Source organism: Symphodus melops (genome assembly GCF_947650265.1).
Source record: "Symphodus melops genome assembly, chromosome: 3".
Classification (NCBI taxonomy): domain Eukaryota; kingdom Metazoa; phylum Chordata; class Actinopteri; order Labriformes; family Labridae; genus Symphodus; species Symphodus melops.
The window spans coordinates 3,920,101-3,936,393 of NC_136693.1; the positions used below are offsets into that span (position 1 = coordinate 3,920,101).

At 38.7% G+C, this 16,293-nt stretch overlaps 1 protein-coding gene across 1 annotated transcript in view; it reads right to left on the reverse strand.

Moving 5' to 3' along the window:
• Positions 1-1,018: 1,018 nt before the first annotated feature.
• LOC306821770 (carbohydrate sulfotransferase 1-like) overlaps positions 1,019-16,293 on the reverse strand; it is a gene marked incomplete at its 3' end in the record, with an annotated part of 18,435 nt that continues 3,160 nt past the window's right edge. Inside the window, exon 3 of the mRNA XM_079340344.1 lies at positions 1,019-1,186. Coding sequence (XP_079196470.1) covers positions 1,019-1,186 — 168 coding nt within the window. The remainder of the gene's footprint in view (positions 1,187-16,293) is intronic.

A 16,293-nucleotide genomic window follows, 5' to 3' on the forward strand; every position in this document is an offset into this window, starting at 1 on the left:
CCTAATTCTAATCACATTTGTTTGAGCTTGCAGAGGTACTGAGGTATGTGGTATTGACATAAATTACCTTGAAGTACATTTTGCATTTTGGCCAAGCTGTTAAGAAATACTGGCTCAGTATCACTGCGGCAAAAAGCTTTGGATGTCATTTCTGTCATCTTGTAAAGAAATACTGAGATGTTCCATCATCAAAACTGTATGATTAAAATCCATCAGATAAATTCCTGTATTCCAAAAGCAGATGAAAAAAGAATTTCACGCATATATCACATTCCACTGAGTGTTTGGGCTCATTTACTCTCAAATTTTTACAGCACAATATGATAAGTCTTTCAATCCTTGAGAAAGGATTAGGATGAGTTTGATGCTGATCGGAACTCTGGAGAACAGCTGTCGATGTGTGTGTTGTTGATGAAGATATATTAACTTTAATTAAAAAGAAGCGCTCTGCCTCTGTGCACTGCTACTGTGTGCCATCAGACTGAAAGCTGTTTGCACTTACTGATGTTATTTCCTTCTCTCTAGATCCTAGCTTGTGATGTTCGTTATCTCTGTAAGTCTCTTTGGGAAAAAAAAAAAAAAAAAAAAAACGTCTGTAGAATTGTACTATTGAAGTGAGTTTTTAAAAAAAAGCACTTCCATGGTGTACTCATGTAAGGTCCATGAGGTACAAAAATATACAGCTATGTCAATATTATTTTACAAATTCTTCTTTTCAATGCTTAACCCGTTATAAACTTAACCCCAATATAAATGTAAAAACTGAAACCCATTTTCCATGCAATACCAGTGCAATCAATGCCAACAAAAGAAATAAAAAATGTCACCAGAAACTCAAGATTCGTCTTTTTAAGTATGTGGGTCGTACCAAATGACATGAATTATGCAAAATGTCTGCATCTTTTTTACTGAGTCCTGTTTTTTATAGTTTGAGGTCTGAAACCCTGGTCTGCTTGGCCCCGGATGCAAGGAAGGCCTCTGATTTCACCCACCACCTGCCTTAACAATTCTCTCAGACTCACCTCTGGTTTATGAAGTCCAGGTAAGCAGTATCTGGGTCCTTGCATGCTGAGTCAAAGGTGTCAACCAGCTCCACTGTCTTCTCAGGGTTGCACTTTAGATCTTTACTTCTGGGTACTGCTGAGTTACCAGCTAATAGGCCATCTTGTCCAAAATGTCCTTCTTGCTGGGAGCACCAAAGTACACCACAAACAAGTTTCTTACAGGTGAATTTACAGCTACTGGACATTCTGGTCTGCCAGACACCCTGACTCAGCTACCTGCAAGTCCAAGTAGAGCTTAGTGGAGCCTTTCCCAACCACTCACCCTACCTCTCCATTTGAAACTGCCTGTAATTTGAAAACGGGCTTCTCTCTTGTCCCTTTTCTCGGACACAACAGCACCCAATGACAACTGCCACCAGGAGCTTGAGCCTCCTTTTCTATAGTCAAAAGTGTCAACCAGCTCCACTGTGTCACCCTCGTACCAATGTCTGATGGGAACTCATATCAGCACAACTGTTCATTGAAGTAGCACCATTTTTTTTAAACATTTTTAAAACAACATTTAACATTCTATCTTTGCAGGATGAGTGATGATGATGCAAGCAGCATATTAGCTGAGCAGAAGCTTCAGTGCGCCATCTGTGTTGGCACAGGATGCATTCAGGCACATAATCGAGTGTAGGTCACCTGCAATTTGGCACAGTAACAAAATATAACCACCTTAGTCACAAACCTAGAAAGAAAGAAAATAGACATTTGAAGCATTTGTGAGACTGAGGTTGACAGCAGTACTGATGAAATATACAGTGAGCAGATACTATGTCTCCTTTGTTGACATGAGTGTACAACACTTTATGCTAGCAGAGGATTTGCAGGGTGCTTTTGTGTGATGTGAATGTTACAGCTACATTAGCACATGAATGACGGGACATGCGGCAGTCAGACATTTGACACATGATCAGACATGCTTCCATTTTGTAAGTGGATGTGAATTCTCTTAATGGGGTTTCCTTCCATGGAATTTAGCTGCAAGGGATAGCCGTAAGGACATTGTCAAATATAGGATGCTGATTTTTAGCCATTGCTGAAGTGACTTTAATCTGCATTTCTTTTTGACTGCAATGGTTGCAAAAAGAAGGATAGAAGTCAGAAACCAGAGGCGGAAATGACCCTACTTGGTTTTTTTTTTCTTTCTGCAAAACTGCAGTTCCTCAAGTTTCCACTGGAGGCTGGTTTTGAAAACCTCTTTCATCACATACACACCCAATATTAAAATATATATTTTTTTCAGCATTCATAAACATGTTTGCAACCTGGTATAAAAAAAAAGTTCATGGCTTTGTCGGCACACACTTTATTTTGGCTGTGTTGTGTATTATTAGGAGTATGACTCATTAGACCTCCTGGCCAGGGCTATATTATAGCCATTATAGCATTTAAAGTAATTTTAGCATGTAATGCTTTTTTTATGAAATGTTGCTTTCAGGATGATCTTTCAATCAGGACAGATGTTTCAAAATATCTATCTACCCTGTTGTGCATTTGTTTAATAGTGGTTCCAAAATACCAAGCTGGTGATGCCCAACTTCATTTAAGGCTTCAAAAATGTCAGTTCAAGGCTAAGGAACACAATTTCAAACCAACGACCTCCTCAAAGTTGGCTATTAGTGCATTCCCAATAACTACTCTTCTGATATGACAGAACACAGGGCTCTCAGGACTGTGGTACTTCTGCTATAAACTGTACAACGTTTTACAGTATGTAATTATAGATATGGATTTTCAATTATTGTGCAGCAAAAAGGCATATCAAAAGATTTTCTGTTCAGCTGTGCACAGCCGTGGGCTCAGAGCTCCGCAGACAGTAATGCCTCTTTGGTTGTTAACCATTGGATTAATAACGTTTTCTCCCAGGGAAGTACTTCCCTCTGCTGATTATTGCAGCTGTTTGTACAAGACAGAAAATAGGGAGGGAATGGGAGAAACAGTGGCTATAAAGGAAAGCAGATGTGAAGAGAATAGGTCAGCAAGGAATATTGTCCATCTGTTTTTATTTGCACTTTGGCCAGGCACTTAAAGCTGTTTGCTTCAGGTATTGCTTCCTGTTCTCTCTGATGTATCTGACTCAATACCACTTTTGTCAAAAAAAGTGTCTTTTGTCTTGAAATATAATAGACAAAGCTGAGTTTGATGTCTCTTTGTTTTTTGTCTGAGTCAAAACCCCCAAGGATCATATACCTTTCTTTTATGTTCACATCTAATCGCACTCATTCAATCATTTACCACACCATTTCTAGATTACTGCATCCAGCTGTATTATAGTATTAGTCATGCTTCTCTGCTCCAGTGGAGGATGTCCCAATACTGCACCAAGGAATTCATCTGGATCCAATAAATAGGTCATAGCACACCGTCAGAACTGGCACTGCTTCTGTGACAGTTATAGAACTGACAAATCCTGTTTGTACACAAGTCTAAATCACAGTCTCATTTTTTTAATACTGCATCTCTGAAAAGCCTCATCCATTACCTTGATCCACCTGGAGTATTGATCAGACTCTTATCTGTCCCACAGTTACAGTCAAAGCATAATTCAGCAACGAGGTTATGAAAACGTCTTCCATTCTTGGTCCTGAAAACAGTAGATCTGATCATTTACTGTTTACACTGCACACTGTGTAATTTTAGGGCCAGCTTCTTTTGTGCCGATCGTACCCACAACCTCAGTTTGAAATAGCTTCTCTTTGGCGCTTACTGTTGCTAGGTTACAAAAGTTGACTCCCTATTCCCTCAGTAGTGCTTGCTAGATCTGTTTCATAAAGATCTGTGTAGAGGTGGGGAAAACATTGATTTATGTAAAAAGCGAGATTCTTATCTTCTGAGATTTGAAATAGATTCATAACTTCCATAAGGTCGTTTTTTTTGGCTAATCAGTCATTCCCTGCTAAGTCTTAAATGCAGTAGAATGCAAAACAGAGCAGTGAGAAATTCAGCCAGTCTGAATTTCCCTCGGGATCAATAAAGTATTTATCTATCTGTCTATCTATCTATCTGTCTATCTATCTATCTATCTATCTATCTATCTATCTATCTATCTATCTATCTATCTATCTATCTATCTATCTATCTATCTATCTATCTATCTTTCTTTCTATCAGTCTCACAGATGACTGGAGTAGATCCTGAAGAACAGTATGTACTACTTCAAAAATATAAAACTTTGAATCATGAATCGTAAATCCAGAATCGAAAATAGATTTTGAATCGAAAACAAATTGAATCGTGAGATACACAGCCCTAGCTCTGTGTGCTCAACATTTACCAAGAGTTAACAAATTATCACCAAGAAAACATGAAGACAATGTAAAGGACATATATATTATGTCCTTGCATCAACAACTGACATCAGAAGTCAGCAGTGACACCGACACGTGCAACTGCGTTCCAAATGTTTGACTATTTCATCTGAAGTTGCAAAAAACGTAAGTGATTGTTGTCAAGCACCGAGGATGCTGAGCACTGAAAAAATAAAGTATTGCCTTAGCTACATGGCTGCTTTTCTGACATTTAACACAATCTGCAATTTAGGCTTAATGTAGGCTTAATGGTGTCATTACTGATTCATAATGTCAGCAGCATAATTTGATATTTATCTGCAGAGAGACGTGAAACAGTAGCTGCAAAAGAGTTCCATATTTAACACATAAAAGAGAGTAATGTATGAAATGAAGATGCAGTAAACAGAGCGACAGCGTCCATGAGTGAATGCACTGTTTGTTTCTACCACTGCAGATGCATTGGGTTAAAAAAACAAACAGACAGTACGAGATCCTGTCTTTAAATAGATTTCCTATCTGGGGTATTCAGCAGGATTAGTGATGACTCTGCAGTTTACAGACCAGGATGTTATAAAGTTATTATTCGATCATTTAATAGTATGTAACAACTCACAGAGTTAAATGCGACATAGATGAGCCTTGATGTTTTTTTCGCTCCTCAACATCTGCATATCATTTCTCCCCTTTTTCTGTTTTCACCATTCAGTGCACCCATCCTCAGCAGAGGAGCTTCCTCTCCTCTTCTCTCAAGTTTCTAAATATATCCCCCTCTCTACAGCTGTTGCTGTCAGGAATGACCTGAAAACAGCCCAAATAAAAAAAAGGGTGGTTTGACACGTGGTATATATGTAACAGGCTTTCTCTGCCAAATCCGTCTCTGAGTTAGCCAACAAAGCAACCACAACAAATTGATCTGGGAATGAGAAAGTCAGGAGGACAGCATCTGTGGCTGGAGTATTCAGGCAGTCTCTCACTGAGATTCGTCCTTCATTTATCTGCTGCCCTGTGACATTTGAGTGTGCAAACAGTAACCAATTTATTGAGCAAGGCATTAGATAGAAAAGGCTTTTGGAATTCTCAAGAGGAATCCATTTTGCACTGTAAAAACACTATGCATGTGTTTTTTATTTGTTTGAAAGTGTTCAATCAGTGCCGTCAACTTAGATGGAACTGTCTGTTGTGTTATTGTTCAATCATTATGTCTGAGGTAGTTTTTTTTTTGTTTGTTTGTTTGAGTTAGCTACATTTCAACATAGTTAAAAAAAAAAAAAAGCAGGAATGAATGAACAGCAAACGTACCCTGCAAATATTTCATGAGAAATCATCAACTGGAGCTGAAATTGCAGGTGAATGAGGCAATCAAGGTTTGACTCAAAAAATGAATCTCCAACTGATTGCCTCAAGCACCTTGTGTGTGTGTGTGTGTGTGTGTGTGTAATGTGTGAGTACCTGCATGAGCCTGAGTGCATGATAAAGTACAGTAGCTGTATGCACTGTGTTACTACACAGTGCTACCGGTTGTGCGTACAGCTGTGCACACTGCCGGCGGGCATACGCAAGCCTTGCATTTCAAGGACTCCACACCTCCGGTTTGGTATCCAGACAGGGTTGAGTCACACTTTGACTCTAACAAGAAATCCAGGGCAGAGAGAGGAAGGAGAGGTGCATTATGGGTACTAAATAATCAGAAGAGTGTGGAAAAATAATGTTGCTGTTTGTTTGTTTTGCAGGTCAGAACCTCTGCTGTAAGAAAACATCTGTGATTGACAAGAGGTCAATGACATGAATAAATGCTTGGTGTGAGGATTTCATGCAATAGCATGTTGTATTTTAGAACTATCTTTTCTTTCAGGCTGCTGTTATAATCATTTAATATGAAAAATTAATCACATCAGCAGGAATGAAAGATTTCTTAGTCTATCTGTCAACCACCAGAGAGTTGTTGACTAGCCAGTTAACCAGGTGGAATAATAAGCAGCTAGCCAGTCAGATATTTCCCCCAAGAGTATCACGTCTAATCGGAAAGTGAATATTGGACTTGCGTATATTTGTCAAGTGGATACAAACAGGACTTCAACTGAATGCTAATGCTGTGCAGTATGTGCCACCCGTGTTATCTTGAGAGTTTTCCCACAGAAACTACTAAAATGTACATATGTGGTTTATAACCTGAGCTGCTGCCTTAAAGTGGCCAATAAAATCTCTACTTGAAGGTTGAATCTCCGAATTCAGGATTCCGCCATTTTCATTTTTACAGATGATATCAAAGTGTAAGCTGACTTCTTCTTCATCAGAAATGCTCAATATGTGAAGTGTTTTCCTCAGACTGGTGCTGATTCAGTGGTTGTCTTTTTAAAATAAGAATCCATGACATGAATGTATTCACCAACAATCAATCACAGGTAGGATTTAAAGTTGCAAGGGGACTACAGGGTCAAATAATAATAAAGTTAATTTAAAGTTGTTTTTTTATAATTTACATTTTGTTTCTAACAAATGTCTTATGTGGGGGTCATTCTTATGTTCCCTCAGCCCTTCGTTCCCCCATTTCTTTGAAATGTACTGTACAGTATACGCTACTACTAAGAGCATTCGAACAACTGAACCAACCGTGTTAATGCTCAAGTAATGTCGAGAAAGCATTTCAAAGCAGAACTCTACCATTAGCAGTGTGTGGACTGTCAGTCAGGCAGCTCAATTAGTCTCTAGGGACACAAAGTGCAAGAAAATTGGTGTTGATGCTGCATCTTGGACCACCTAAGAGGCACCGAGTGCAACATTAATGATTTAAAAAAGCAGGAGGCTGCGATCTTAAAGCTAACTGACCACTTTTTTTTTTTTTTTTTTTTCATTGTTGATTGTTGAGATGTAATTCATCAAAACAAAATAGGTAAGCTTAAAGCTGAGATAAAATGCATGATTTCAGACTAAAAGCTCATGTGTACCATTAGGGTTATTTCTTGCGCACCACTTCCCCAATGTTGCCTTCAGTGCACCAGAGGAGCATATGCTCAACAGATGTGCTCATTCCTCTCGAGCTTTAACATCATTTGCTCTCTTTGGTTTATCTAAGGTGGCATATATTCGCTCATGACAGATCTGCACCTACCGTACAAGGGCACCAGTTTCCTCCGGAGGGTCGTTTTAGAGGCAGGTTCAGTCTGGAAATGTTATGTATCATCACAGAATCATCTGAAGCACTGTGTCATCAGGCATGAGGCTGCTTTTGAGGGCAAGTTGGAGATAAAAAAAAAAAGAGGAAAGAAACAAGCAGCTGCATGAAGATAAATAGGACAAGCGAAGAGTGGCAAAATGCTCACATCTAAACACATGGCTTCTCAGTCCACAGCTGTACTTCTTCAGCTGGATGCTTATCAGGAAATGATCAAACTAGAATATGGATTTACATCTATGCAGAAAAAGAAAATTATGAACCAAACTTAAATAAGCACATTGGTTGCTCTCTGTATTCATAAACTTGTTGTTGTTTATGTTGTAATGAGTCTTCTGAAGAGCATTTAAAATGTGTGACTTTGAAAGTGAACAAGATTACAAACAGGATTGGCTCCAATATAATTTCTAAACCCATTAGCCTTAGTCAAAACTCTGCATCTCGAGCCTACACTCTGAATATCTATTTTTGGGAAGACAAGAAACTATACTGGTTGACCTTTGCTTAATTCATACCAAACAACGAATCCCTTCAAGGTGCGATATTTAAGCCCCTGTGACATTTCATCTTTTAAATGAACGTTACAGGGGCTATGAGGGATCAGCGGGGTAGAACAGCGCTGTGTGTGTGTGTGTATGTGTGTGTGTGTGTGTGTGTGTGTGTGTGTGTGTGTGTGCAGGTCTGACTGTGTGTATCCAGTATGTTGAGCTCCCACTGTGCTGTGCTCTCTCGTGCTTCTGCAATACTATAACACGATGTGAATTCCGACTGGGACAGCAATGTTACACCGTTGTGAAATAAATATATAATCGGAAAGGCATAATGAAGGCAGATCTCCAAAAGCTTAGCCATGCTGTTGAGGGTAGATTCAAAAGAAAATTCCAGGTTAAACAAACCTGTTGGTTTGTACAATCTGTCTGATTATTTGACAATTCACGACCATCAATTGCTCGACATCCTAGCTCTCGGCAGGAATTGCACACAATTTCGCCATCATTTCTAAGTTGTTGTTTGCAATGACTAGTTTGTTTACCATGTTTACCAAAGTAATAGTCATTTGAGTGTTTTGGATTGCACTGACTTGCATCCTTTTCAGACTAAAATAATTTCAACACTCTATGCTCACTGAAAAAAACACATTTAGTCAAGGGTTTATATGCAGCTTTTTATCGACTATTGTTTTTGTTATTTTGTACTCAATTTATTTTCATCCTTATTGCCAGTTGACTCTTTATAATTGCTATCCTGTCGAGGTTAACTCTGTTATAGTAAGATCTTACTGTATAATCGACTCATATTGCAAAGTATTCCATAAGTGCATGTTCATCTTTTCAATGTTATCCTTTATTATTGATCTTTCTCACGTGTGCATTACTCCTGTGTAAAAACTTGAAAAACACTTTCAATTATCGTTTTTTTGACAGGTTCAGTATAAATTACGGTTGATTGGTTCATCGATTCATTGACCATGAGGGACAGAATCTATTTAAAATGTAAATGAACACACATACAGGTTGAATTAGACAGAGACTGCATATCACAACTGCACTTTATCTCGTCTTTTACCACTGTCAACTGAAACAGTCCAGTAATCCATGAGAAAGACTCCCTGAAATCAGTTTGGTAACATCTTGCCAAGGTATATAAGTAATAAAGAACGACTCTGAGCTCTTTCATTTCTCTTTAGCGCTTAACAGACATTTCAACTGTGCTGCAGATTTCTCCATGAGAGCAAATTAATGAGGGACGCTAAAATTAATGGACAGGAAAGTGAGTTTAGGAGCTCTCTGGAGTATGTAAACTGAGGTTAGAAGAAAATATCATAATATTCCCTTACAAAATGGTTGTTATTCAACCAGAAATATTCATCTTTTTACCATTTCACTTGGCAGAGAGCTCGAGTAGTAAATGTGTTGAATAAGACATCTACTAAAAAAACTCCAAGGAGTGAGCAGGAAGTTGTTATCAACAGAGTTCAGCAGCTTAATGGGAAGCAGTGTTGATATTTCAAATAGAGTGGAGAAATTAGTTATTAAAAGCTCATGTTGGGAACGTTTGGTTTGCGTTCATTATGGCGCCCCCTCTGGACACATTATTAATTTTTCTATGTTATCCTGTACAGCAGTGTTTTTCAACAAAATAACCTCATCCATTCTTTCAACCATCAAAGCTCTTTCTCTTTGTCTGGCACTTACCCTGCCACAGCGGTTTACGACTTTAAACATAACTTAATAGACAATCTTTATGCTGATGGTTTTGTTTGCTTTTGACGTTTATAAAGAGGCATCAGTTTTAATTTAAATATGTTCCATTAATAGCTAAACACTACTCAAAGCACCTTTAATGTCATTAATGTTGTTAATTGTCGTGATGAAACACTTTCCCACATATTTATATTGATGCTCTTGTGGAGAATTAGGCCTATCCTTAATTTATTAATGTATTTTTTTCAACCATTAAAACACCACCAGGCATATCAAACAGTATATGGACTTGTAGATGTGGCCAATAAATACATTTTATGTTCCAATTAATTTTTTTTTTATTATGGGTTGTAATCTGGAACAGCCACAAGGCCTAAGAAGCTGCCGATACGTTGAATAAAATATCAGTCCTGTTTATAGAGGGTATTGAATGCAAATCAGACACACAGGGCAGACGCTTCTTGTGCCAGCTCGTTCTGCAGAACTGACACAGTAGAGAAGAACATATGTTCCCTTTTTTGAGTAAAATTGACATACACGGCGTGCTACAGCTTTGATGCAGAGACAAGGCTAAAATATACATGCCAGGCTGCATGAGTGTGCAGATAAATCCCCACAACGAGGGTTTGTCTCACATAGGATTTATGAGAATGCTCTCTCTCTCCTTTCCCCGTAGATGAAAGAAAAAAAAGACAGTGTGATCAAAAATAGATTAAATGGACGACTAGGACTTACATAACAATGAATCTGCATCAAATAATATTTTCAGACCTACATCACTGGCTTTCTTTCACCGCTCAGTCACTGCAGTCTCAGAGCTCTGATTTACAGCCGGATGTCTGGAAAAACAAACGTATGCTTGGTAGTCTGGAGCTTGATCGGGATTTATGCCCATGGCCAGACATATATAAACACGGTTCATGGCTCAGAATACTCTCTGTCATGTTGTATGTTTAATATAGCACTAGGAATCCAAAGCACATATTTGCAAGTCTTATCTATTAAATCCAAAAACGTCACACCGTGTCAGTTATTTCCACGTTGTTCCTCTATTCCCAGACCAACTCCGAGCTTCATTTTTAGCTCCTGACTGCTCATACTTGTTTGCTAATCTCATTTGGGCTTTTTAGGCCAGCCAAGGGGAGAATTTGAGCAACTGCAGCAAAGCGAGAGAACCACAGCTGACCACAGTGACGTAAGCATCGCTGACCGGGCCGACTCACACTGCAAGTATGTATACACCCATGCACACACATCCTCTCACTCACCTACACTCACACACACACACCACGGGGGGAATTAACCATCAATGGCTCCTCAGTGTGGATGTGTGTGAGCCAGCAAGACAGAAACTGAGTAACCTATGCCCGCCGGTTGCAGCTGTAGCTCAGAGCATTGAAGGGACAGGCTGTCACGTCTAGTTTTCCGCCTTTTCGTTGAAGAATAAGCATAAAAACAGTGAGATTTAATGCTTTAATATATTCAATGTTGAGTTTAAAATATTTATTAATATAATTGTTCACTGATCCTATTAAAGTTCTGATGATTCAAGTTCATTTCAGGCTTAGAAATGTGTCAGGAGCATGCAACATGCAATATTTCAAAGTTCCAGCAACAATGCATTGACAGATGCCAACTAATCCTGTGTGCTAGGACGAGCTTATGCTACAATATGATTAAAGTTGGGATTTGAATTCAACCCAACCATTAAAATGTTGTTACCCAGTTTGTGAATTACAGAGAATATTTTCTATTTAAAAATATCATTTCAAAGCAGCTCTGCCCATTAAGTCTATCATGGTGCTCTGGATCTCTAACTACCTAATGACCTGGTTGCTATGCCTCGCTCGCACTGACCTGCTGACAGCTTCAATTAAGCTGCTCATATCGCCTCTTACAAAGCAAAGCTCAGCTCCCCAAACCCCAACTTCCCCTTCTCCTGCCATTTTTCACCAGCAATCAAATAACAACATGGACAACCTGTGAAGAAAAGGCAAACAAAACGATCTCGTGATTTGCACATGAATAGTTTTGATTGCACCACTCCACTCTCATTCAGCCCGGCGCTGGGAAGCGTCGGAGCTGAATCACCTGATTGAATCATCCAGGCTGGAGGTGACATGCTAAGGGGTAAAAGATAATATGTGCTTGCACGGACATGGAAATGCTTCCATCTCTGCTGTTTATTTACAAGCAGCAGTGACACTGACATGTTTACATGCCATACTTCACACAATTTGTTCACAAACATTCTAAAATATCCTGCTAAGCAGCAGGTCAGAAATTGCTACACACAATACCATTTTTCCATATCCGATGTCAGTCTGAAAAGATAGATAGATCGATAGATCGATAGATAGATCGAGAGATCGATAGATCGATAGATCGATAGATAGATACTTTATTGATCCCGAGGGAAAAGCCTCTAAGTTAGCTTAAAATGCTATTTCAGGTTTCAGTAAGTACACTCAATATGCTTATTTAGTACAATAATTATTTTTATTAATCATCTATCTCAGAAATAAACTTTTTTCATATTCCCAATATCCTGACCAAATAAATTGTTGTTTAAAGCTTGTCTTTATACCATCTCTTATTTTTAGAGTTTTTTTTTTTTTTTAAAAAGACAAAGATCATTTGAAACCATTTCAACACTGAATAAAGCAGTTTAATGTCAAAAGTTAATGTGTCACCTGGATTCAGATCCCCAGTAATGAGCTTTCACTAACATTAGCTTTGCTCAGCTAGGCTAGCACTTGTATAGCTCACTTGGCAGAGCCATCCAATGTAGCAAAAAAACAACAAAAAATAAAAACATGTATGCATCCATGCAGATCTAATATCTGTTTTTTTTGTTTCATTCCCCTGCTATAGGTGAGGTATTTGATAATGACAGTATATCAGAACAGGTAGTCTGTTGACAAAGGAAACAATAGTATAGTAACGTCTGTAAAACATTCAGTGATTTGCAAATGGAAACAAGGACAAAAGCAAGAAGGGTGAATTACCAACAGCAGATTTTCATCTCAGACTTTCTTTTGTTGAATTGAACACTTTCTTCCAACACACTCTTCAAGAATACTCTCTTTCAGCAGCTTTTGTTCAGTTGTTTTAGGACACAGTTCTGTCAGCTCAGCTCAGCTCAGTGAACAGTGCGCACTGAGAAACAAATATCTTTCTTCTCTCTGATGCAGTCACTCAGGGTCACATTATTAAGGTCACATTATGAAGGGGATTGGAATAAAAAGAGAGAGGGAGAGACATGTGGAGAAAGGGGGATTTGCTGTACTTTCTTCAAGGCGCTTGTGAGCCATATGTTCAGCCCTGGGACACAACAAACAACCAGAGAGACTCAGCCAGAGCCCCAGAGAAACACTGACACAAAGACACATGGGAAGCAGGCTGCAAAATGTGTGCAGAGGTCAGACCTGTGGAGGAAAAATGCCTTAGCAAACACTGCCTGAGAATTTCATGCCGTTTAACTTAAAATGTCTAACTTTGACTAAACCCATATATATATGTGTGTGTATATAATTTATATATTTTTCTTTCAAAATGTTATGAAAGCCAGATAAATCCATAACTGTATAATTGTCTTGTCGGCGGCCGCCATGATGGAGACCAAATGTTGATCTCCAAGGAAATACCGGACCCTATGTCAAAGACCGCTGCTGTTCTGTCGCTCTATGTCCTGTCTTTACAAGCCAGCAGCTGATAGGCACAACAAGTAGAAATGGGGAATAGCCAAGCAGTCGTTCATAACAACCCTAGCTACGTATTGAACACATTTTAAAGCTTTCATTTCTTTAAATAAATAGATTTGATGTAATGTTACATCATAATGAGACATTAAGAGATGCTCTCGGTTGCATTTAGGCTCTCGGTTGTCTTTGAGCTGTGCTCGACCTACCAGCCGCTATCTTGCTTTGATTCAGGCTGTGAAGAGACCGACATAAACCAGTAGGACACGATGTAAGTGAGCTTAAGCGATGCTGGTGGTCTTTGTTGATACTGACAGACACAGTAAGACTAGCTCTTTCCCATTGTTTCTATTTTTTTTTAAAATCCCCTCATAAATTCTCAAGCTTGTTACTGGTGGTTTAATTTGATGTCTTAGTTAACATAAAACAATCTGTGTTAACTTCAATTTATTTAACAACTAGCTATAAACTCTATAGGATTTTTAAAGGTGCTGGTATTTGATCCTTGTTGCGAGCACACACATCAAGGCTCGCTCTTCACACACAATCCTCATCTTTTTGGTAAGCTACACTGAGCAGTGTAATAGCTTGATTGTTTTTAATACATACCTACATGAGGGTTGTATAAATCTCTGACTCTGTACTCTGAGTCCTTAAGTAAATAGGCCTATTTTCCGAAAATGGCAGTATGTTTCTTCCGTCACAAATAGAGTAATCAAATAGAAGGATCATACACTGGTAGGCTAGGCTCGCGCTGCAGCATTTATCAGTTTAAAATTTAAAAAGTATGCTAAGCACATCTAGAAGATTCCGAGGTAAAGAGAAAAACAGAAAGTGAGCAGTGAAGCAAGGGAACAATCCCCCGAGATCTCAGTAAGAAAAGACAGAGGTGGATGATGGAGAAAGCAAAGGCAGAGGGAGAGAGAGGGAGTTTGCCTCCGAGCCTCGGCACAGAGGAGGATCAAAGGTTTGTGCTCTGCATCACAATGGACATCCGGTCACCAATACTGATGAGCCAGTGTGTGATGCTCCATTCACACGGCGTATATCTTATGGGTAAACAAGTGTTGATTGCATGGAACTCAATGGGTGACTTTACTCTTGATATCTGACTGCAAACTCATCTGCAATGATGACACTCTGAGAAATCAAAATTCAAAGTGAGGACTGTAAAAGATTGACTTCTTTATCTGAAGTTTCAGTTCAGTGTCATACTCCCTATTCACTCTTTTTGGTCTTATTTTCCTCATGTGTGCCTTGTGAGCGGCGTTTGCTGTGACAAACTGGCAACACAAATACAAATAAATTCCATCCCCGCTCTTATCAAGAATTTGTGTTGGGTTTTTTTGTCCGCCGCATATACGAGCCAATTTTTTTATATGCAAGACCTTGTGCTGTGAAAGCTGTTTACTCTGCATTGTATACATGCAGCTGTGTGTTCCTTGACAGTTTCTGTGCCACTTAATGCAGACCGACATCCAGTTTGAGCTGCTGCACACAGAGCACAGCATGAAATGATCACTAAATGTTGCCAGACTAACCACTGTATAATCTGGTAAACATGCCGTCGAATCAAAAAACCAACCGTGAGGATGTTTACCAGAACACTGCTGTTTGGGCCAGTTTAGATTAGAAAAACGGTTTTATACTTCAACAGCAACAGTTGTCGCATAGTCTTCCAATATCAGACAGCTTGTAAGAAGGTTCGTTTTATAGGAATGCATATTGGAACATATCTCTTTCTAAAACACATCCATTATATAACATTGAGTTTCGTTTTTCTGGTAACACTTCAGTGTGCTCAGCATTATTTGATTTTCTTTTCGACACTTTAACACGGCATGCTTTACACAGCATGCCAACTGCTTCTATGAAAATCAGAGGATTTGTCCCAGATTATGGACGGTCATTACTGTAATACTCCGTTTATGTGACCTAATGTAGATTTCTCTATGACTGTGGTTGTGTTGTGCAGCGTAAGCTATCGGAACAACCCCGGGATAAACAATAAAGAAATAAAAAATCTGCCGTAGCAACATGCTCTGCAAAGACGTATCTTCCTCAGTTATGAATCTTTCATGTGGATTATAAACATAAATCCAATATGAGCTGTCAAAACAGCTGTGTTATCATACTTGAGAGAGAATGCATTTACTATTTTTGTTCAGGGATATGTTTATGATTTCCTTCCTCTGCTGCCTATCAGGTGTGATTAAAAACAAGGTGATCTTTTTTTTTTTTTTTTTCTGATGAAAAGAGGAATTCATGTTCTATTATTTGTGAAATACAAAGGCATAATTGTTTTATAATTGGAGACAGAAAGGCCGTGTCAGTATCACTCTGTAAATCACACTGTAAATAAAGCAATTAATTGCCTAATCTGCAAAATAAAAAAAAATTACAATTAATAAATCTGACAAATGCAGTGACTCGTCAAAATGCACCAGCGTCTATTCGCAAGAGACGTAATGTGTCCACATCTATGTTTTTAATTCAGTACTCATCTTGACTAATGTGACGTTTTCCCAAAATAGCTGGAGTCATGAAGATTTCCATATTACCTCTCATTAGTATGTGTTTTGCTCTCACAGATGGCCGTAAATACTCTGATGAAACACTTGTGACATCCAGTGGGATTCTGTCCCTTAAACTTGAGAGCCCATTAATTGTCTGCAATTATCCTCAGCAAGCGTAGCATCTGTCAGATGTAATTCTTCACTTCCCCCATGTATAGAAATGCCATAGTGGTAAAGGTTGACTGCGACATTCACTATTTATTGCACAGTAGGGCTTGTACAGTCCAATTTTGCCATCACAGGTCTAAAATAAAAACAAACACACATCTGTTTTACCAAACCTCTCCATGTTCATGAA